Here is a 24,046-nt window from a genome sequence, read left to right as displayed (position 1 = left end):
ACATCAGACTTTTGACTTGGAAAACAGTCTTTTTGGTGGCTATTACCTCTGCTCGCCATGCGGGCGAACTCTGTGCTCTGCGACGGGACCAGCCCTTTCTTAGGTTCCATATGGACAAGGTGGTGCTCCGTACGGACATTACCTTTCTACACAAGGTGGTCTCATCTTTCCACATATGCCAGGACACTGTTTTACCTACCCTGGCCCCGAACCCGACCACCGATGCCGAGAGGGCCCTCCATACTTTGGACGTCCGTAGGGCCCTAGCTTTTTACCTTGATAGGACTGTGGATTCGAGCCGGTCCGAGAGACTGTTCCAGTGTTACGCGGACCCTAAAAAAGGACTATCGGTATCGGCTCAGAGACTATCTAAATGGGTATCTAGCACCATTCACCTGTGTTATGAACTCCTGGATAGACCCCTGCCGGTCAGGGCTCAGTCCCACACCACTAGAGCGGTAGCGGCTTCCTCCGCATTCTTATCAGGGGTTCCCTTAGACGATATCTGTAAAGCTGCTGTGTGGTCTCAACCTTTAACCTTTATTAAGCATTACAGGTTAGATACCAGGGCCAAGAGAGACGCAGCCTTTGGCAGAGCGGTCCTGGTATCAGGTTTACACTAAAGAGAGTTGTTATATGTTGAATACACTTTCTGCTATCTGCTGAATGCCTTTTTATGACTAATGCACTGCCTGGGTCCTGCATGGCCCTGTTGGTATGTTGCCCTGTTGATATGTTGATGTGCGTTTGCAGCACCCTTGGGGGTTATTGGGTTACCCTAGAAGTTATACCCTTGGTTTACTCCTAGGTATCTATATGTAATCTATTACCTGATGGGAACAGCCCCACTGTAAAAGAAACTAAACTGTGAAACAAACCAAGAGACACAGCATTGTCTATTTGGAATTTATTGTCAAGCAATAATTTTTTGATAAGCAATAACCATGTTTATTGGTTAAAGCAAATGTCATGACACTCCCTCCGCCTTTAACCTTAGCTTGCTAGTCTCAACCCATTTGTATGATTCGCAGAGACCACGAAGAAGAAGGACAGGTTGCTTACCTGTAACAGTATTACTTTGAGTGGTCATCTGTGAATACATACAAATCCCGCCCATCCTCCCCTCAGTGTCCTGCTATACATTGGCTCATTCTCTTGTCGCCTACGCGGCGGAAAATTGCGGAACTGGGGAAAGAGCGGGAAACCAGGGGCTTTATAAGGGATGGGCAGAGCTACCGCCAAAAAGTTTCGATATGTTGCAAAGTGTACTTTGCCTAGTGATTCTAGAAGTTTCCGAAAGGCACTGCGCAGGCACAGTACAACCCATTTGTATGTATTCGCAGATGACCACTTGAAGAAATACTGTTACAGGTAAGCAACCTGTCCTTATTTGTATTTTCCCGCCTATCCTGGGTGGATCAATTATTTCAAGTGCACAAGATGCACACCAAACCTTTCTCAACCCTGGCACTACCTTTCCATACTGATGAAACTGCATGTTCCTGTGAAGCATGAGGCTATGCTGGTAAGACTGTTGTTGGCAGGGTCTCCCACATAAAACAGGCATTTGCTAAGGAGCCAGACTAAGGCCACAATTCAGGGAGGAACATCCACATAGGAAAGTGTCTTTTCTGCATGTAAATGTGGCTTTTCAGGCACTGCAGGAATTGGTATTGAAGTGAAGAGAATTTAAACAATGACCAAAAAAAAATGGGGGGGGGGGGAGTAATTAACTTTCCTCGTGGACAGCAATTACTCCTCAATTCTCCCTTACAAAAATCAGGCTTAGAAAAAGGGGTCAAATTTATGTGAATGGTCTTTTTTTTTCAGGCCAATTTCTGCAAAAAAGAATTAGGGTTAAAACAGAATGAGACACAGTGAATGGAGAAAGAGAAGGAACTGTAAAGTTACATTCTTTCCTTTCTCTTTTTCTTCTCCTTCTCCCTTTTCTTTACAGTTCCTTCTCTCTCTCCATTCGTTGTCCCTGATGTGCTAAACTATCTTCCCTACACTGGTAAAATTGTCAATGCTGCTACTAGAGCATGGCTAGTAGAGGATGGTTTCCTTGGACAGTGTAACTCCCAAGTCCATTCTAGTCAAGTTGTCAGTAACCAGGAAACAGCCACTATACCTAATAGCAACAATTTAATAAATAAATAAATAAAAATTATTCATATGTTAGGAGAAGTGAGTATGTGAAGAAGCCCCTGCTGGGAAAGAGAACATCCAGGTCTGCAGAGAGGAGTGTTTGCTGGTCAGTGGCAAATCTCTGAAACACCAATTAATCCTCAATATATCTCTTATTTTTAAAAAAACTGTTGACTCAAACTCATCTCTTCAGAAGCTCTGCCTACATTGCTAAGTAAACCAATACAATTCGAGCCTAATTGTCTAGTTAGAATAGTCAGAGCACACTAGCTCTCCTACCTTCCAAACATCTGTACAAGTCTTCAGGAAGAAAGGATCATAAGATGAAGGACTGTAACTTTCTAAAAATGCACCACCCTGTAAAGGAAGAAAAAACAACACGTCAAGTAATGGTTGCAATGTAATGATACTTAAGGGGGACATAGTTCACATCAGTAGATCACAGAAGAAATATCCTAAATGTATATTCAGGAGCAGAACTTTTATCAGACATGTATTTAGTGAAAAATGTGTTTTATCTCCATCATGCCTCAAAAGTGCACTAATGTATGATATTTTCTCTACTCTATAGGGAGGCATTAATGAGGAAAAATAATTCAAAATATTTCAGCTACTAAAAAAAATTATCCCATAATCAAGCCACAATCAACTTATTATTTTCAGCATTACCGAGGTTGCAATTTTGAAGGCAATAAGCCCCAAATTAAGAGTTATGAGTCTTTTAAGAAAGGCACTCTGAAGACTAAGCTGAAGATAAGAATACTCAGGTTGAGGTTTTGTATGGAATGCAAAGGCTCTCTTAGGGAACAACTCCCTGCACTCCATGGAAAAAGAGACACACACATATATCAGTAACAGGACGTACCCCATGGTCCTTCAGATAGTCTTGACCCAAAGGCTTTATAGGTCATAACTAGTACCAACAAACAAAATGTGGAGTTATATCTTTCCTGAAATGAAACAGTCTGGCCATAGCATTTTGGATTCACTTAAGTTTCTCAACAGTTTAAAAAAGTCAGCCCCATGTAGAGTTCACTAGTGATCCAAAAAGGATGCAAACAAGGCACGTGTCATTGTAGCCAGATCTGACATCTGCAGAAACAGGCACAGCTGGTGCACTAGTTAGTAGTAACAGAAGCCTGTAATTTGTAACATGCCATTTAGAGGAATAATACAGTGCAAATCTACAATATGCTTTTATATCAGCTTTAGGTCCCATTATCATCCATTACTTGATATGAAGAAATCTTGTGAACTGAAGTTAAATAGAAGGGGCTAAAAATCTTCAACAACAAAACAGCCCCTCCCCTCCACATTAAACTATGATTCACAGGTTTCTCCTGCCCCTGGCATTTATATTAAGAACAACCTGGAAAGAACAGGCTGCTTACCTGTAACTGTGGTTCTCTGAGTGGTCATATGTGACCTCACACAAAATGGGGATCTCTGTGTCTGTACTGTGTGGTTTCTGGAGCTTCTGAAGCTGTAGACCTTTTTTTTCCCTTTTTTCTTTTTTGGTGATAGCCCCACTTCCTTCTTCTCTGGTATACAGGTTGCCCTATCTCTCTGGATGTAGTTCCAAGTCCACAAAGCAGCAGAATTTAGGAAACTAGGGCAGCAGAACATGAGAGGGGAGGATGGGCAGGACTGTGTGAAGTCACAGATGACCACTCAAAGAATCAATTACAAATAAGCAATCTGTTCTTCTTCTTTATAGACTCTGTGACTCACACAAAATGGGAGAATTACAAGCTACTTACTCCCAGAGGTGGGAGAGTCATGCCACAGATGAAAACAGTACCACCCTCCCAAAGGCTTCCCCCTGTTGGGAACAGTTCTCAATCCTGTCAGTTGTCAATAAAGGGGAATAGGACATCACCATATTGTTGAAGATGCATGGCCACCACTGCCATGCATTTTATAAGAACAAGTGGTGCAGTACAATGACTGAAGGGCACAAGAACAGTAGTCTTTCGTCTAGTGAGAAACAGGTATTTCCGATGAGCTGAGTAGATTGATATGTGGAAATACACATCCCATACGTCCAAAGTGGTAAACCAGTTACTCTCCTGAAACAGTGGAAGGACACAGTATAAAATGACCATTTTGAACCACTTCAGATGTATGTGGCAATTGATTCCTCTGAGGTCCAGGTAAAATCCTCTTCCTTTCTTCCCCACAAGGAAATAATAGAAATAGAATCGTTGATGCAGGAGGGAGAGAGGAATGGGTTCTTTGGCACCCTTGCGAAATAGGGTGTGGACCTCACTGAGAAGTGTGGGTGAAGATGCTGATACATGGAAGGTAGCCGTAAGTGGAAAGCCTTGAAATTCTATGCCATAACCATGATCAATGATACTGAGCACCTACGAGTCTGATGTGATGGTGGCTCATTGGTGGGCTAAAGGCAACTAAACTGTTGGTAAATGATGGTGTCAGCAACAGGGGGGGCATCAAAGATGGTATCTGTGCGCTTCCTGGCCCTTCTTTTTGAACTGGGTTGGTTTAAATTTCCTCTGTTAGGCGGGCATGTGGGATGGATTCTGTTGAAAAGTGGATTGTTTTTGTTGCTGAAGGAGAGCCAGACTGAGGTCCATTGGTAGCCAGAGGAGAAACGATGGTATTGAATGGTCGACCTGGTTGTTATAGACCAAACTTGTAGGCCAAGAACATCATTTTGTGTGTATGCTCTGGGCGCTTGTCAATGGTAGAGTGGAAGAGGCTCTCTCATTGAAAGGTAGGAATTTGATGGTACTATGAACTTGTGGAGAGAAACCTGAGGAATGGAGTCACGCATGGCAGTGAAGGGCCACTGCGTCAGTGATGGCCTTCCCTCCCACAGTTGGCCAAGTGCTGAGCAATGGTCAATTGCTGTGAAGCAAATGTGAGGGCTTCAGTGTGAATGGTTGCAGCTACCCTATTGTCTTCTTCTGACAGGTGGTCAAGAAAGGGGAAGAATTTGCCCCAGAGGAAATGATAGTTCACCCCCATGCAGGAAAAATAGTTGATGATGCAAAAGAAGAGAGAGGAAACTGAATAGAATTGGTTTCCCATGACATCTAGCTTTTTCTCCCTCCGTATCTAATGGGATAGACTGGATGCTTTGGGAGGAGGCAGACTTGGGCTTGGGGTGGTGGGTGAGCCACTTGCAGCCAGAATCCTCTAAATCATATAGGGATTCAATTTTCTTTGATGTGGGAGGGACTGAAGAAGGAATTGACTATGATTTACATGCCACCTGGAGTAGGTGTGGGAAAGATGGCAGGGATGAAGGAAACGGCGAATCATGCTGGAGTCTCTGGGTCCTGGATCTGGGATTCCAAGCTCAGGACCTTTAAATTAAGGGACCAGGCTATTTGGAGGACCTCATCTTCAAAAGAGCAGATGTTTTCAGGTGGAGAAGCAGGGCTACATTATCCTAAAAGGGATTCTGGGGATCTCTGCTTGTCTTGTCCCAATGTCTTAGGAATTAGTGGCATCTGTGGAACCAGGGGAGCCTTGGGTAGCTGGTAGGAGCATGTTGTTCTGAGTCATTCAACTCTTGGAATTTGGTGAGAGTGATGGTTGCTATGAGTTAGGACATGGCAGATGTCAACTATGGATGGCTTTGTGGGTTCCATGGGGAGATTCACGCAGTTGTTCATACACCTGAGGTAGAGATGGCACAGGATGGTCTTGAAATGGTACCAACAGAGTTTATAAGTGGGGTGAAGAAACTGCAGCTGGAAAATCAATCACCCTCCTGAGGTATACTCAGCATAGATCAATTCCATGGAGGGTACAAGATCAGGATGTCCTCTTGATCAACTAGTTAATTTGTCTGGGATTGTGGGTGTTAGGCCAGTAGGAGGGTCTGTTGCACGTGCCTACTTCCAGGAGAAGAGGATGGTTTGGTCTTCTTCTTCTTCTTCTTGTTTCTTATATGTGACTCCCAGTTGGGCGCCTGAGATGAAGATGAAGAACGACTCAAGGAGGATTCCAGTACCAGTGGTGTCAGTCTATCCACACAGTGTGATGCAGCAGTACACGCTGTAGTTTTGAAGGTCAGTTGTTTGGTCGCTATCCATATAGACAAGGCGAACAGTTTCTGGGAAGTCTGGGTTTATGTCAGTTTGTTGTTGTTATATACCCTCGAGTCGATGTCAATTCATGGTGACCCTGTGGGTGAGACATCTCCACCGGGTCACCACTCTATCCTCCACTACTCTTCCCAGTTTCTGCAGATTCATACCCACGACCTCCTTAATTGAATCTATCTATCTAACATGTGGTCTTTCTCTCTTTCTAGTTCCCTCCATTTTTCCCAGCATTATTGTCTTTTCTAATGATTTGTGCCTTCTCATGATGTGGCCAAAGTAGGACAGCCTCAGTTTAGTCATCTTTGCCTCCAGGGAAATTTCAGGCTTGAACTGTTCTAGGACCCACCTATTTGTTCTTTATGCTGTTCATGGTATCCTGAGCACTCTTCTCCAGCACCACATCTCAAATTTATTTCTTTTTTGTCCATTTTCTTAATTGTCCAGCTCCCACATCCAAACATGGTAATGGGGAATGCAATTGCTTGTATGACTGACTTTCGTGTTTAATTGTAGATCTTTGCTCTTTAGGAGCGTTTCTAGTTCTTTCATAGCTGCCCTCCCCATTCTTATTCTTCTGATTTCTTGACCACAGTCCACATTCTGATATATGTTTGATCCCAGGCATAGGAAGTCTTTTACTATTTCTATGTCCTTATTGTCTAGATTGAACTTGTTTAGATCCTCCGTGGTCATTATTTTTGTTTTCTTTATGTTAAACAGGGAGCCTGCCTTTGCACTTTCTTCCTTGACCTTCCTCAGTAGTTGCTCTAGATGTGCAGTGCTAACAGTATGGTGTTGTCTGCATATCTTAGATTGTTGATGTTCCTTCCTTCTATTTTCACTCCTCCTTCTTCTGTGTCCAAGCCTGCTTTTCATATAACATGTTCTGCATACAAGTTGAAAAGATAGGGTGAAAGGATGCAACCCTGTCTGACCCCTTTGTCAATTGGGAACCATTCTGTTTCTCCGTGTCCTGTTCTAACTGTAGCCTCTTCTCCTGAGTATAGGTTCTTCATCATGATTATTAGATGTGTCGGCACTCCATGTCTTCAAGGGTGTTCCATAGCTTTTCATGGGCTATGCAGTCACTTTGCTATAATCTACAAAGCACATGCAGTCAGTTGGCACTTTGAGACAAGAGGTGTGATTCCAGTGAGCGGGGGGGGGGGGGGGGCGGGGGTGAGTGAATGCCATGTTGTGGGTCTCCCCCAGGTAAAGAAGGCACTTAAGAATGCCTGTCCTTCTCTGGGATTTTCCCCAACAAATGGAGCAAGGTTTGAAAGACGCTGACAAGGCCATGAACAAGCCATGTCAGAAAAGTGAAGACAAAAATCCAGGCAAAATATGAGGAGTGTCAAAGAACAGTCCAGTGAAAGATACTATGGAGAAGCTTGCTAGTCAACACTACTCCTGCAGCAGATGAAAAGGAACTGAGGCCAGAGGGGCAGGGCAACCTGAGGGAAAACACCAAAACACCAGCTCTACAGCTTTAGGTGTGCCCAAAATTGCACTGCGCAGGTGCAGAAATTCCCATTTTGTGTGAATCACAGAGAACACAAAGAAGAATCAGATATATGTAGTATATATGTGTCCAATGTTGATAAGTTTTTTTAGCAGAGTCTAGAAATGCCAGTTAGTTTTTCATTTCTCTTACATTAAATATACAATTATAATGTGTGTGCCTCCAATGAAGACAAAAACAGAAGTTCCTGCTCCAAAGAGCGTACAATCTTATGATGTATACATCTTTCACAAGAAAGATTGCACGAGAAAGTCAATAGGCAAAGTCCATAAAAACCATGCCCCCTTTGTTCCTTGTGACATTTATCATGCAGGTAGCACTGAAGCCAGAAGATCTTTCCTCCAAGACAACAGTAACATTCATTGAGTACTTGAGAAGCTATGAGCACCTGAATCTTCTCTCTACTGTAGAAAAGCTGATGTTTGTTTATGGACCATGGCAGTGAAGGAAACCAAAGCATCTTCTGTCTTCAAGAATATTTAATGCTGTCACTATTCTTCTGTCGAGTTTGATACCTCCTATAGGACTGGATTGGTGCAGGTACAGGGAGGAAAAAAGGATTATGGGAATGGTAAGCACTGAAATCACGAGAAGGCTCCTGTTCATAAGCTGGAAGCTCTTCTGAAGGCAGAGGAAAGTCAGCAAGAGAAGGGTGAGGAGTAGGAGGGTAAAAAGAGTGAAGACGAGGAGGTGGGGGAGGGGGAGAAGATGGAGGGGGAGATGGAGATGGGGAGAAATCTGGTAAAAGAGCTGGTGGACTGTACATCGCTGAATGGGATAGCTGTAAGAAGGGTGAATGAAAGAAAAGGGAAGGTGTGTAAGGGGGAAAGGGGGGAAGCAAATGAAAGAAATACGACGGAATAGAAGGAGGAAGCAAGATTGAGGGCAGGACTACAACTGGTGGCGATGTGGAAGGAGAGACAGAAAGAAGAGAAAATGGAAATGGAGGAAGAAAAGAGGGGAAGTATGAGCTTTGGGAAGGACAGGGGAAGTCAAACAGTGGGTGAAATGGAGGTAGGAGAACACAAAGGGAGAGTGGAGATCCAGAAGAGGAAGCCTAATGGAAGAAAAGACACAATAAAAATAGAAAATAAATACATGAACAGAAAAGTACAGAATGAGATCCAACATGGGACAATAAATGCATGACAGGTTACTGAGTTTGTACACTTCCCTTTTCATTATCACAATATGTAGCAAAATAATACTAACAAGGTGTATGGACTACATCCTTAAATTGGAAACATTACTCAAGGTAAAAAGCTCAGGATTGCACTGACCCAGAATCTGGTAGTATTTAGTAAATGGTCCCCAAACTGTGCCCTTTAAGAGATTTTGGACTTCATCTCCCAAAAGCCTCAGCCATGTTGGCCAATAGTCTGCGATTCTGGGAGCTGAAATCCAAAATCCCTTAAAGAGCACAGTTTGGAACCACTGGTTTAGAATATAATATACAAATGCTTCCAACTAGCTTTACATATAAGGGACAGATCCTGTCCCAATAAATGAACATCCATGTTTTTGCCTTGTGAATGTTTCTTAAGATGAGAGCACGCAATGCTTATACAAAACCTATATAATCTGTTAACATCAGCCTGATTAATGACAACATAAAAATGGAAATCTATCCAGATATGTACAATTCAAATTTGGATTAATTCTGGGGAAATTACACACAAGTTAGAACCAGAAAATAAAATAAAAGAAAGACAGAACTCTGGTTATTTTGCAGAGAGTGGCGTTCCATAAACATAATTTGACTCCAAACCTGTGAACTGGGGCACGTTACAAACCGCCGAATTGTGGCGGTCTGCTGCCGGCGCCGCTTGCAGCGTCTGGGAGCCGCAGCTTCTAAACCGCGGGACTCCCAGACGCTGCGAGGAAGGAGCGCAGAAATTGTGCTCCTTCCTGGGCCCCGGACGTGGCGCCGCAAAGCGCAAGGCACACTTTCGCGGTGTCACTTCCACTGTGACACATCTGGATGCTAGGCGTCCAAGACGTCAAAATGGCAGCGGCCGTGTGAAACGGCCGCCGCCATTTGTTACGGACAGAGTCCTTAACAGGAGTAGGGGCGTCTAGAAGAGACGCCCCTTTTTTAAACTGGGACGTCCTTAGGACGTCCCAAATGGCGGTCTGTAACCCGCCTGAGACACTGAATCGTAGTACGATAGAGTTGGAAAGGATCCCAAGGGCCATCTAACTTCCTGCCAGTGTGCAGGAACCCACAGCCAAAGTATCCCTGAGAAGTGGCCATTTAACCTCTGCTTAAAAACCTCCAATGGAAGAGTTTACCATCCTTTAGTCTAAGGCCATCTATCCCACTGTCAAATAGCTCTTTATTGTCCGAATGGTCTCGCTAATTTTATATTAGAATCTTCATTCCTCTAATTTGAATCCACTGGTTTCGCTACTAGCCTCCACAGCAGCAAAACACCCACATTATATCACCTCTGAGCATTGAGCCATATATGCTTTCTTTCCCCAGATAGTTATGTAAGCAAACAGTAAGCAAACATGCTATGATTGAAGACCATGGTTCAAACTTCCATTCAGCCATGGAAACCCACTGGGTGACCTTAGGCAAGTCACACTCCCTCAGCCTTAGGGGTATGCAATGGCAAACAACTGCTAAATAAATTTAGCCAACAAAATCCTATGAAAAGATTACCATAAATCAGAGTCAGTTTGAAAGCATGTATCAAGAATCTACCTATAGGATACAGAAGTTTAGCTTTTTTTAGGCAAGGACATTTGCAGAAATAAAGAGCATATTTGACACTGTTTTACTCTTCACTTTTGGTTAGTCAGCTACTTGATTTTTTAAAATTAAGGCCAAAATTTTTTGTTACATTAGTGTTGAAGGTCGCAAAGTGATTCTCTTGGACTATTTAGCTTTGAATTTGGTCTATTTAGTTTGTTACCCATTTCTTTGAGATTGGGTTGTATTAGCATTTACATAATTATGATTACACAGGTTTTCATCTATTTAGATTTCACACAGGGAAAAGACACATTAATTCTCTATCTAGTGCAGGGGTCGGCAACCCCTGGCCCGCGGGCCACATGCGGCCCGGAGAGGCCGGGAGACCAGCCCGAGCCCGGTCCTGCTGCCGATTGCCAAAGGCCCCGAGCCGGCAGCAATCAGTGGCAGGATTGGGCCTCTCGTGGGGGGCCTGTGGCCTCTTGCGCAAGCGCGCGGGGGCTTTGGGGGCCGCCGGCCTACTTCCTGGCCTCCGCTGAAACTGGGAAAGAGGGGGAGGCCTCCAGCGTTGGCAGCCCCCCCGCCAGCTCTTTCCTGGCCTCTGAAGGGGCCTGGGCCCCGTCAGGGGCCGGGAAACAGCCGGCAGGGAGGCCTCCAGAGCTGGCGCCCCCCCTCCGGCTCTTTCCTGGCCTCTGACAGGGCCTGGGCCCCGTCAGGGGCCAGGAAAGAGGAGGAGGCCTCCAGCGCTGGCGGGCCCCCCCTGGCTCTTTCCAGGCCTGTAGGAGCCCTGCTGCAGTCGCCGGACCCCATCCAGAGAGAGAGGCCTGGGGCTGCAAGGGCCATGGAGGAGCCCAGGAGGCAGCGTGCCGCTGGGGGGTCCATCGCGGCCCATACAGCCCCAGGCCTCCCTTCGAAGAGAGAGATCTGGGGCTGCAAAGGCCGTGGAGGAGCCCAGGACGGCGGCGTGCCTAAGCCCTTCCCTTCGGCCGAAAGGGCCCCTTGGAGCCCTTTCGGCCGAAGGGAAGATCTGAAGGGAAGGGCCTGGGATGGATGCCCAAGCCTTTCCCTTCGGCCTCCCTCCCCTTCAGCCGAAAAGGCCCCTTGGAGCCCGTTCGGCCGAAGGAAGAAGGAGAGGGTGGGCACACGCCTCCTCCTCCCTGTGGGGCTTTGGCAAACCTGAGGTGTCCTTCGGAGGACACTTCAGGCCTGGAGAAGCCCCGAGGAAAGGAGCAGGGGCCGCTGGCCTCCTCCTCCTCCCCGCAGGGCTTCGGCAAACCTGAGGTGTCCTTCGGAGGACACCTCAGGCCTGGCGAAGCCCCAAGGAAAGGAGCAGGGGCCACGCGCCTGTTGCTCCTGCCCCTCACGGGCCCTTACTTTTCCCCAGCTGTCTCTGAGAGGCAGCTGGGGGCCAAGAAAGGGCAGGAGGAGCAGGCATGCGCTTGTCACCCCCACTCCCAATCCCCCCCCCACTTCTAGCTGTCTCTCAGACAGCTGGAGGTCGGGAAAGGGAGCAGAGAAAGCCCCACCCTGGAGGGTGGAAGCTCCGTCCCCGACATGTGGCTCTGCCCCCAGAGGGTGGAAGCTCCACCCCCAGCACGCAGCCCCGCCCCCAGAGGGTGGAAGCTCCCCCCCAGCTTCGGCCCCCCAGTTGTCTTCTTTATTACAGTATCACACTGCAGGCTCATGTTCAATTTATGAGCAACAATAATTTCAAGGTCCTTTTCAAATGTAGCACTACTAAACCAAGTATCCCCCTTTCTATACATGTGCATTTGGTCTTCATGGCCTAAGTGTAGAATTGTGCATTTGTCTCTGTTGAATTTCATTTTATTAATTTTAGCCCAATTTTCTAGTTTATCAGAGCCCTTCTAAATTTTATGAATTAATAAGATCCATAAAATCAAAACACAGAGTTTTGTTTCTTCTTGGACTTTTACATTCTGTACAATGTGTGTATATCTGACAGTGACTGTTGTGTGCTAGCAAAGATATAAGAACTTTATAATATATTATTTATTTGTTTTTATTAGGTGTATGTATAATCACTATATCACATGTTCCTTAAATTGTATGTGTCCACATAAACACCCCCCTCATTTTTTGTCTCATTTTTAAAGATGACTAGCTCTAAAGGAATTATGCATTTGAGATTTTCTTGTTCTTCTATACCAATAAATGTTACACTATCTATGCTCTGAGAAGTGGGAGAACCTTGGGAATATAAACGATAACAATGTCTGAATGATCCAGCATTATGTAGATGTCCTTTTTAAAAAATGAAGAAAGCATGGCATTTCTAACATTCAATTGACACTTCTTCCCTTGGGGGAGCCATAAAGTGCGGCACCCACAACAGAATTTGGGAATGCAAACATAAAATGGGTCCTTGTAGACCTAGGCTGTGCTAGTTTTCCTCCTTGCAAGTACTTGAACAGAGATGCTCTCATAATTAAGCATTTCTACTTCAAATTCTTGCCTCATTCCTAAAACAAAACACCAATTTTTCTGTATTACTGTAATTGCCCATCCAAAACTGAAAAGTACACATAATATATTATGTATCTATATACCTAACTACCAGTAATAGTATGACAGTAATTCTCTACCCTCACAACAACCCTGTGAGGTAGGTATTATTTCTTTTTTACATACGGGGAGCTGAGACTGTAGAATAGCAATCTGCTTTGAGTTGCACAATAAGTTCTTCAGGTGAACTTGAACTCAAATATCCACGTTTCAAGTCCAACAATATATCCACTTGTTCTTTCATCTTTCACTTATCCAGTTCCATGCATTTCACTGAGGATGGAAGTAAGATCTTATAGTCCAACTGTTTGCTCTGCATATACTGTACACTAACATTCCCACCTCATTTTCTACAAATATGTAGTCCTCTGATTGTTCACAGATGGCTTGCTGCCTTCACACTCAGTCACAGTTCTTCGATACTGAAGCAGACTAAGCATTTGAAGAAAGAAATGAATCCATTCAAGTTGATTGCCCTCATAACAGATGAATTAAGGGTATATGGTGCAGCGAATCATGCCAGATTCCCCCACTCCACCCACTTGCACCCAGATCAACACAAGTTCCACTTTCCCTTTGGAAGTTAACAGCTGGCAGTGGAAACAGCAACCACTGACAGCCATTGCCTTTTCCTTGTCAACTGGATAAAGAAGACATGAGAATGAGGTGTGGGCAAGCTGTTATAGAGCTTGGTACCATATCCCATATTGTTATGCACAAGCATACACATTTTCATTCCATATGATAAACTAAAAATAAAATCAATCTTTTCTGAAGAAAGAAACCTTTTTGATTTGTTACAAATCCGAAGTAGAGCCCTCACATTGTGACTTCAAACTCAGGTAATGCTGAAGTATTTTGTTAAAATTGTGGCACCTGGCTGCACATTTACTCTCAGAATATACTGAAAATATAATGAGTACCCTTCCTTGTTCACAAACTGCACTGAAAGAAGCATACACAGAGAGAACACCTCCATTTTCACTGACTCATTCAACCGCCTGGGCCTCGTTTTAAATATTCCAAGTGTAACACGACCCACTGAGGCTAAAGGAACATTAGAACTTATCATGAATGTCCACTGTGGGGTGGCATGATAAAGGCATCTGGAACAAAGGATGGATTATTTCTCTCCTGATCACAAAAAGAAGAATCATGTGACATGTTTTCTTTACAGGAGTTCAGGAACAGAGGTCCAGTACAGACCGGCCTGAGGCCAAAATTAGGGTTCTGTAGGACTGGGCGTCTGCATGCACCCAGCCCTACTATCAGCATGTGGGCACCATGATTGTGCGCGCCTGCCCATACGGGGCGCACAACGATGATGCCCATGTGGCGTGGCGCCCAAACAGCACCATGTCGCATGGACGTTATCATTGCGTGTGAGTGCGCCAATAGCGCCCCATGCGCAGCGCAAAAAGAACCTGCCAGGAGCAGGTTATTTTTAGGCCTCGTGGAGGCTGCAGCGTTTGTCTGCTGCAGCCTCTAGCTGGAAGAGAAAGGGGCAGCCTCTGGCTGCCCCTTTCTCCCAGTCTGTACTGCCCCAGAGATTTTGTCGACTGTCATCAAATAATAATAATAATAATTTGTTTTATTTATATACCGCTATTCCAAAGATCATAGCGGTGAACAGCAAGTAAGCTAATTAGCAAGTAAGCTAATTTGCCCCCAACAGTCTGGGTACTCATTTTAGCGACCTCGGAAGGATGCAAGCCTGAGTTGAGCTTGGGCCCTTTGCTGGTCTTGAACTTGCAACCTTGTGGTTTTGAGTGAATGGCTGCAGTACAGGCATTTAACCACTGAGCCACCAGGGCTCCGATATATAGGCATATTAAGAGCCTATACATGAGAGACCTCTATAAATCCTAGTAATCAATAAACCTGCTCAGGTCCTGCAAACACAGAGCTGTGGTTACACTGTTTTAGTCAATCCAATTGTGCTGTGGTCTTCCTCTTTTCCTACTGCTTTACTGAATATTACTGCATTTTCCCAGTGAGTCATGTTGTCTCACATTTGTCTAAAATACAATAACCTCAGTTCGGTCATTTTGGCTTCTAGTGAGAGGTAACAGTGAGAAACATTAATTATACAAGTAAAATTAAGATTTTTTCCCCATCCTCAGAATGTCCATTAATCTATGTAGAAAACTTTATCTCTTACAACATCTATTAGTCAACATATTGGGGCGGAGGGAGATGGGATTGCCCAAGCTAATTTTACTATGGGGAGGATGTGTGACAAAGGCAATTTCTGCTGATGTAAAGATTGCAGAGTCTTGTAAATGCCCTTGGTCAGGTCCATGCTTTTGCCTTGAACATTTCTGTTGAGAGGACAGCTGAGGTGACATGAATTCTAACCAACTAAACTGGTGCTTTTGAACCTCAAGTGTGCATGTGGGTGGGTCGGGTCATAAGCTATTGAAATACAAACTTTGTTCCAGCATGCAACAGTAAATCTGGAAGCCTTTTCCCCTAACAAAAATACAGTACTGTATGTCTAAAACTCTTTGCCTTTTCTGTATATCCTAATTGGACTAAAGTGTGCCAAGGTCTCTCAGAGGATATGAGGAGCTGGGACAAAAGGAAGGTAGAACCAGCTTCTATATACCCAAATGAGGAATGCGTTCATCTTAGAATTAACAAGGAATCTGGTCTGAGACAGAGAAATCTGACCAGATTCTATATAGGGTGTCTCTCTGACAAAGAAGGCTAAATGTCTCCCACGTTAATAGAATTCCCCAGTATTGAGCCAGGGCAGTTAAAGCAGTCTCAAACTGGATTATTTCTACAGTGTGTTTTGGACCAGAGAGGGTAAGAACATTATGCAGTTCAGAGCAAAGGAATAAGCTGAGAGCAAACAATGCCTCTTGGGTAGAGGCAAGGCCAGAAATTGGCAGTGGATCAGGAAGCTACTGTGTTTGAAGAAAATGCATCACATGAGCCTTTGTTTCCTGGACAAGAAGAGGAAAATAACCCATTTTTCATTACAGTTGCCTCCAAGTACAACCCAAATAAATTATTTTCTCATTAAAGCAAATGAAATTCTTGATTATTAAAGTTCATAACTAGAACAGAGCAAGACATTTTCCTCACATACATGCATACAAACATATGTAACAATCTCTATGGTCTAACTAGTAACAATTTAAGTGTTGATATTGTGAAATCTTTGCTAGTAACATAACTATCAATCCTACAAAGAAGTAATGCTGGTCCCAATCTTGACCAAGGATAAAATCTTTTGTAGCAGGCCTAAAAATGTCTGAGTAGTGAACATTTCTTTTACTAATACCTTCTTGTTACAGTAGTTTAAGTAAAGGGAGAGCTGTTTTCGCTTCCTTTCCTCTATTTCTTCGCTTGACTGCTTGTCAATTTTGTCCTGAATTGTCTGGAGTAGTGGTCTTGAAACATTCTCAAACCATTTCTTGTACAACATTTCCTTCCTCCTTAGGGCTAAAAAATCACTGTGCTTCAAATACCTGTCTACTTCCTAATTGACAGAGAGACTGTTATTAAGAAAGGAAGCTTACAAACAAATGACACAATGAGACATTACCAGGTTAGGGGAGGATTAAAAGAGGCAGGTCATTAGCCAATAAAAAATAAATAATTATTTACACACTTTAACATTCTAATATGGATGACATTTGCATGAACAAAATGTTTTCAAAGAGATATTCTGTTTCAGCATTAAATGGAAAAGGGGGGATGAAAAATCAAGCTGAGGCTCAAGTGTAGGCATCTATAGTGTCATTACAGCATTAGATAAAAACATGGCCTTTTACTAAAGCTTTTGGGACCTAATTAATTTCATCCAAATTTGCACATGTGCATAGTTTTACATTGTCTTGTACTGCTTTGATGTTCAATAACTTTTTAGATTGTTTAAATTATTCTTAGTGCTTTAAAATTATTTTAAACTGTTTAAATTGCTTCTGAAATCCTTGGATATAAGGTAGGATATCAATACTTAAATAAATTTGGGAACTGGAAGCCAGCTGATGCTTGCAGTGCTCTGAGCAACATGGGGCTCTTATTTAAAAATAGACAAAACCATTCCAGCCACTTGATATATACATAGGTTGGTCATATTTAATTGATACTTTTGGAGTGGTCATCTGTGTGCATTCACACATGAGGTGTCTGCACTTCTGCAGAGTCATCATCTGGAATCTTCTAAATAACCCCCAGTGGTTCCAGAAATGACTATCATGATGCATTGTTTTTAAAGTTGTGAGCCATGTCAAGAGATGACTTTATTTTAAATAATGCTAACAGGAGTTAGATTTTAAAGTGATGTTTCCAAGGTGTCACAAAACATTGTAAAATCCATATGCCAGGATTTTGAAAATTATATTTAGTGACTTCTAGGTATTTCATAGCGTTATTAGGAATTCTCATCCCCCCACCACCCCCTGCCCCAGGATTAACCTAACAAGCATAGCACATTGTTTCTTTTTTGCTGCATCAGGGGTTGCCAAAAAAAACCTACATGAGACATGTTTTGTTGCATTACACTGGCTGAAATAAGGAAATACTCAGTTTTTGCTTGCTTTTTAAAAAATAGTGTGTATCAAGTGGCTGCAATTTGGGGAAATCGTTTACAAGTATTGAGGTGAAAATGTGAAAGAATGTGGACTTTGTAAGAAGACATAACTCAAGGGAGGGGGGACTAAAATGTCCTATTCTGGCGTGTGTTAATGTGCTCACATTTTGTTCTTTAAATAGCATGTGGGGGCGGGGGACTGTAATTTACACAGTATGGAAATAATCTAATTTGGAATTGGTCATGATTAAAATTCCTCTTCCAGCTGTTATTAGCCTGAGGGAAGAAGCTTCCATTCTCACCTGACTACTATCAAAATAACAAAAATTAGGCATACTAAATGCATTTAACATCATGCTTACTTTATCCTCCAGTAGGCTAAGAGTTAGTAAATGTGTTCCAAATTTACAACACCCCTAGCAAAACAAAACTTATAGTCCAAAATCACATAAAAAAGAGAAGGTATTCAGGTTAAATATATCTATGCTTTCTTAATTGTCAGAAAGACATACTGCAAATATATACATTATGTTTTCTTACCCTGATAAAGCAATTTTCCTTTTCCAACAGGGACTGGGTAGAACCAACATTCTGTCTTTCATTAACTAGAGCCTAATAAAATACCAACATAATCTGTAAAGTAAAACTGATTCATGAAAAATAGTGATTACAATTAGCTAAATAAGCAGATTTTGCACTATATGCAGGTTCCATAACCAACAAGGAGCAGATGAAAATAAAAGTAGGTTTTAAAGCCTTCATTGATCTAGATTACTGGGACAAAACTCTGAGTGCATAATGTATTGATGACTATCTCACAGTAAAATAAACAATAAAAATACTAGGAAAAATGTTACTTTTACTATTTCCATAGTCTAGAAGGTTAAAAGGAAACTATTTTGATAGCCAAGGTCATGCCAATATGCTTTAGAAAATATTACATTAAATTATAATATGTAGAGCATTCCTAAACATTTTGCAAATCCCAACTTCAAATCTTTTAAATTTTATTACAATTCAGTATAGTTCCTGGGAACCCAACTAAGTACATTACATGTTCTGTACTTGTAAAAGATAAAATAATAGTTAGAAAAGCTGCATCAGTGAATACACATACAAATATACTAAATCATCTGATCAAGAGTAAAAGAAGGTAAAAATAAACTTTAATTAAACATACTCTGAAGCAAAGCTGCCAATTATATTTTGCCAAGTAGTTATTAACAGAAACATCGCAAGTAGGATGGCAGGGAGTGCTGTGGTGGACCTGCCAGCATTGCCACTGGTATCTGCCCACTATCACTGGGTGTAGATTCACATTTATGGGACCTTCAGAATATAGTTGGAACTTCCAGGAAGGATGAGTTCCTCTCACTAATAAAGCTTCTCTCCACTAACACGAGGCACCTCCAATCACAGAATATCTTCAGTCCTACAAACATATTATTATTTACCCCAGATACTACCACTTTTATAATACTGTTTCATTTTCATTATACATTTTTTTAAAAAAACCTGCAATATTGAAAATCTCATACAGAGCAAACAGTAACTATGATTCTTCTAAAATCAAAACACATTCATTCAATAAACTGCATGGAACTCAAAGATTGGATGACTCCAAAATAGTGATGTGGCTATTAGCCCTTTTGGAATGTGTTCGTGCTTAATGAAAAAAGGTTGGCAAGATTGTTTTCCTTCTCCCAAAAGTTGACAAAGCTTTAACAGACAACTGCTGGTTTTAATCCTTTACTTTTACCCCAGTTCCCAAGTCAGCTGTACCTGGGCAAGAGAAAAATGTTTCTGTTTCAGCCAGCTATCTGAAATTTTTAACCCTCCAGTTTGAGGACTTCTTGTCTTGCTTGGTGATCGGCTTAAAGATGTAGAAGCTGCTGGAAGAGACTGGGGGGGGGGGATTTATAATGAATGCTTCATGTTCTACATACCCCAAATTGAAATACTGTATACCTATTAAAGTGGCCTAGTATTATGCCTACATTTGCCCCAATATTCACACTAAGGAAGCTGCAAAGCATGGCACACTACAACTTGAACTCTCTTCTGTTTTCACCCATTGCAGGCTGTAATTAACTAAAATGTACAGTCATTCCTTTCAAAGACTTCAAGAAAACTCAGAACCCTTCTGCAAAATTTTAAGCAGTACACAAAGATTATTTTACATATTCAAATTTGCTTCTACAGAAAACTTTAACAACAGTTTGACAACCAGACTTCAACACAGCCCCAGAATCAGTTTGTAGAGAGATCTTGTAGCACCTTTGAGACTAAAGCATGAGCTTTCATAGACTAAAGTCTACTTCCTCAGATGCATTTGGAGGAAGTAGAATTTAGTCTATGAAAACTCATGCTGCCAACTTTCTTTCAGTTAGTCTCAAAGGTGCTACAAGATTATTATTAAGCTTTATTTATAAAGTGCTGTAAATTTACACAGCGCTGTACATACAGTCTGCCCTCCCCATACGTGGGGGATCCATTTCGGACCCCTCACAAATGGGGAAAAGAATGTATACTCAAGCCCAATAGAAAATAATAGTACGCGCCCCATTAGTTCTACTGGGACTTGCCTTCTGCATAAGCTCAAAGCTGCAGAAGGCAAGCCCGCCTATAAGAAGGGCTGACTATACAATCAATTAAAATAGATAAAGCAAACCTGTCTATGGCATACAGTCTACAAAAATAATTAAATATAATACATATTAATACATATTAACATTCAAACCATAAAATATAGCAAACAACAAATTAAAATAACATTGGATAACAATCATGTGATGTCTGGGAACGCTTCCCTGAACGATACAATCCGCCCTCCCCACATGCGGGCGATCCATTCCGGACACACACACACATATGGGGAAAAGAGCACATGCTCAAGCCCCATAGAAAATAATGGGGTGTGTGCTTGCAGTGTGGCATTGGGCGTGCGACGCAGGTACGCAGCCCATTACTTGTCAGGGCTTGCCTTCTGCATAAACTCAAAACCGCAGAAGGTAAGCCAGCCTATGGGGAGGGCCGACTGTATTGTCTTTAACTCAGTCTTGAAGCTGGTGAAAGAGGTGATGATCCATGCTCGTGAGGGAAGGAAGTTCCAGGAGTGAGAGACAGCAAGTAAAAAGGGATGGATCTGGGATAGAGCAGTGAAAATCCTTAACTGGGACAGCAGTCCTTGAATACCAGAATGGAGGGCATGAGTGAGAAGTTAAGGAGAAAGAAGTGCTAGTAAAAAAGGAGGGGGCAGCTCATGCAGGGCTTTAAAAGTCATCAACAGAAGTTTGTAACAAAAATGGAAAGAAAGGAGGAGCCAATGGGGAGATGACAATAAAGGAGAAATGTGATCAAAGCAGTGTGAAGACATGATAATGCATGCAGCTGAATACTGGACAGAAATTAAAGGACAGAGGTGAGAAAGAGGAAACCCCGCCAGAAGGAAGTTACAGAAATCCAGTCGTGAGACCAGAATCTTGACAGTAGAGGCCAAAATAAATGGTCAAATTTTAGTGATATTATAGAGAAAGAATCTGCATGCCTTAGCTATGGCCTGAATCTGGGGGATACACGACAAGGAAGAATAAAAAATGAAACCAAGACTGCGGGCTTCCTGCACAGGTCAAACAGAGATATCGTCAACAAGAATGGAAAAGGAATACTGCACAGTAGGCTTTGGTGCAAAAACAAGAAGCTCAGTTTTGGACATACTGAGCTTCAAACACTGGTGCCGCATCCACTGAGAAACAGCTGTAAGACAAGATGAAACTTGCTGTTCAAGACCCGGAGAAAGATCAGGAGTGGAAAGGTACAGCTGAGTGTCGTCGGCATACAGATGATAAGAAAAGCCAAAAGAACTAATGAGTTTGCCTAAGGACAGTGTGTAAAGAGAGAACAATAGGGGACCCAAAACAGATCTCTCTACATACTGATTTTACAGACTAAAATGGCTATATCTTTGAACTGACAGCCACAGAATGCCTCTGTTGAGTCAATGTATCAACTCATGTACAACACAGATACAAAGACAAAGCGAGACATGCTGTGGCACTGCATGAGTACTAAATTAAACATAATGGCCGGTTACAGACTGCCAAAATAAAGTTGCTTCGGGTCTCTTTGGAGGTATGCAATTTAAATGATGCATGGGTCCTAAGAGTCTGGAGATTGCACCAAAGCCACACTCCATTCCTAAGCACTGGAGTGCAGCTTTGGTGCAGCTTCCGGATTCTTAGGATGCATGCTTCATTTAAACAGCATACATCCAAAGAGACCCTTTATTTTGGCAGTCTGTAACAGGCCCATATTTGTTCCATTCTGACATTTTTTAAAAAGTACTGTATCTTTACAAATGTTTAGAAGTTGCTTCACTATCATAGTGGGCATGAGGAATAATTCAGAATCTAATGTTTAGCCATACATTTAAACACATGTAGCAACATTTTAGCAATGTTCACAGGAAAAATTTAATTCTCCACAACACTTAGCACTTGAACAGTGTTTTTGAGTATTCAAAGTATTTCACATATATTATCTTATATAATCTTTATATAAGTAGCAAAGTGAAGGCTTAGGCCAAGAGAGTAGGGTGTGTCTAAGGCCATCAAATATGTTCAAAGCAGAGGTGATTCAAATCCAGGGCCATATAGCTTATCTTATTAAAGCACAGAACATCTGCTCAGAAGTAAGCTCTACTCAGTCCAATTCCCAAATTATTTATTTAATTTATATCCCATCAATATGAGGTACAATAAATAACATAACTTCCAAATATCAAGACAATTTGATAATCATATCGTGATCTTACTCTCTACACTTATGAAGATCAGATTGCTGAAATATTAACCCTGAATATTATTAAGACCAAAAAATTATATAACTTCAAATGCTGGGAATCTAGGCATCTATGAGAAACTTTGTGTTTAAATCAATTGACTTCACTGGGGTTTTAAATTTTTAAAAATGCCTACATTAAGATGAAACTTTTGCTTTACCTGCCTTACAATTCAAGCTTTACATTTTGTGATACTGCTAAACAAGTGATATGTTCCCACGCTAGACACTCACTTGTTTTGCATCTGGTATCATCTCTTCCATCTCGGCCCTTGGACAACGAAGTCTTATAAGCCATTGCAATTCTGAACTCTCCTGTTTTGGTACTCCTGTGAACATCTAGCATAAGAATTTTATATTAAATATAAAAAACAAAAACAAAGCCAAGGTCTATAAAAAATAAGAACTAGGATTAATAAAAACAACCTTCAGAGGTCTTAGAAAATATACTGGCAGGCACACTTTCAGATAGCACAAATCAGATGTCAGCTTTCTAGTCAAACACAGTTAAGTGTCTGTCATTTCTACTTGAGAGGAATGTGCAACAGGAATTTAGATGTTGCACATCAGAACAGAACTGTTCCAGTGCTGTTACATCATAATAAATACTATGACAACAGTTCAAAGTTCCAACTTGCAACAAATAGATTGTATGTAACAAATAGAGTGTAGATTAGGTTGTTTTTTTAAAAAGATGATTTCAAAACCCTTCTTGACATCTGTCTTTAAAGTCAATGTTGATTTTCTTTATTTTTATTTCTAAAATGTATTGATTATTTTCCCACCAAGAGGTATTCGAAATAATATAGCCACATTCTATCCTCCCAGTGGCATATTTCTGCTGCATCTCCTGGTTTTAACCTGCCTCTCTAACAAAAATACAGATAACCACATAATGGCCTAGTGTAGGATGTAGGAAGACATAGAGATTAACCAACCACATTTTCATTCTAAGGGAGGCTTAACTCAGTAATTTATGTCTAGATCTGTTACAGTCCCTCCTACTAAGGCCCAAAACACACTGCAGAAATAATCCAGTTTGAGACGACTTCAACTGCCCAGGCTCAATGCTAGGATATTCTGGGAACTGTAGTTTTGTGACACATTGAGCCTTCTCTGTCAGAGAGCTCTGTTGCCACAATAAAATACAATTCCCAAGATTCCGTTGCACTAAGCCAGGACAGTTGAAGCAGTATTAAACTGGATTATTTCTACAATGTGTTTTGGACCAAAATAATCTTCATTCAGTTTATTTTTGGAATAGAGAACGCTTTTGAAAAATGTTAAGAATTTTTTAAGGAATTGATAGGAAATAAGAAACCATATACATATCTTAAATAATGTACAAGAGAAAGGTTCAACATAAACATTACTATGCACATAAAATTCATCAGTGTGCTCTTAAAATTTATATGTCCACTAAACAGAATGCCTGAACTTCAATTACACAACTTCAAGAAAATGTGTACCTGGTAAGATGTAATAGGTCTCCATTTTATTGGTTTTGTTTCACCATCTTCTTCATCTAAATTATGTAGGAATCCAGTCTTTTTAGGCTGTGATGACATTTGTTGCATCAGGGTGAAGTAAGAAAAATTAAAAAATTATTTCACACCTGGAAGTATGTCTCACTGACACCCATGTCTGACTAATGTGCACGAGAAACAACAGTGTGCATCAGATGT

The 24,046-nt window shown here is 41.9% G+C and overlaps 1 protein-coding gene across 5 annotated transcripts in view; it reads right to left on the bottom strand.

Moving 5' to 3' along the window:
* LOC149313417 (protein FAM228B-like) overlaps positions 1-24,046 on the bottom strand; it is a 42,447-nt gene that overhangs the window by 11,364 nt on the left and 7,037 nt on the right. For 3 of the 5 annotated variants that reach the window (XM_089519070.1, XM_089519072.1, XM_089519071.1), the window contains 6 exons: positions 23,831-23,917; positions 22,596-22,700; positions 19,305-19,424; positions 18,063-18,134; positions 16,269-16,466; positions 2,428-2,505 (listed from right to left, as the gene is read on the bottom strand). In XM_089519070.1, coding sequence (XP_089375196.1) covers positions 2,428-2,505; positions 16,269-16,466; positions 18,063-18,134; positions 19,305-19,424; positions 22,596-22,700; positions 23,831-23,917 — 660 coding nt within the window. The remainder of the gene's footprint in view (positions 1-2,427; positions 2,506-16,268; positions 16,467-18,062; positions 18,135-19,304; positions 19,425-22,595; positions 22,701-23,830; positions 23,918-24,046) is intronic. The other 2 variants (XM_089519073.1, XM_089519074.1) reach the window with 2 other exon arrangements.

This window comes from Sceloporus occidentalis, unplaced genomic scaffold, assembly GCF_023333645.1.
Source record: "Sceloporus occidentalis isolate IW3139 unplaced genomic scaffold, rSceOcc1.0.p SCAF_4, whole genome shotgun sequence".
NCBI lineage: Eukaryota > Metazoa > Chordata > Lepidosauria > Squamata > Phrynosomatidae > Sceloporus > Sceloporus occidentalis.
The sequence above is the reverse complement of the archived record's forward strand: the minus strand, read 5'-3'. Positions and strand labels throughout refer to the sequence as shown.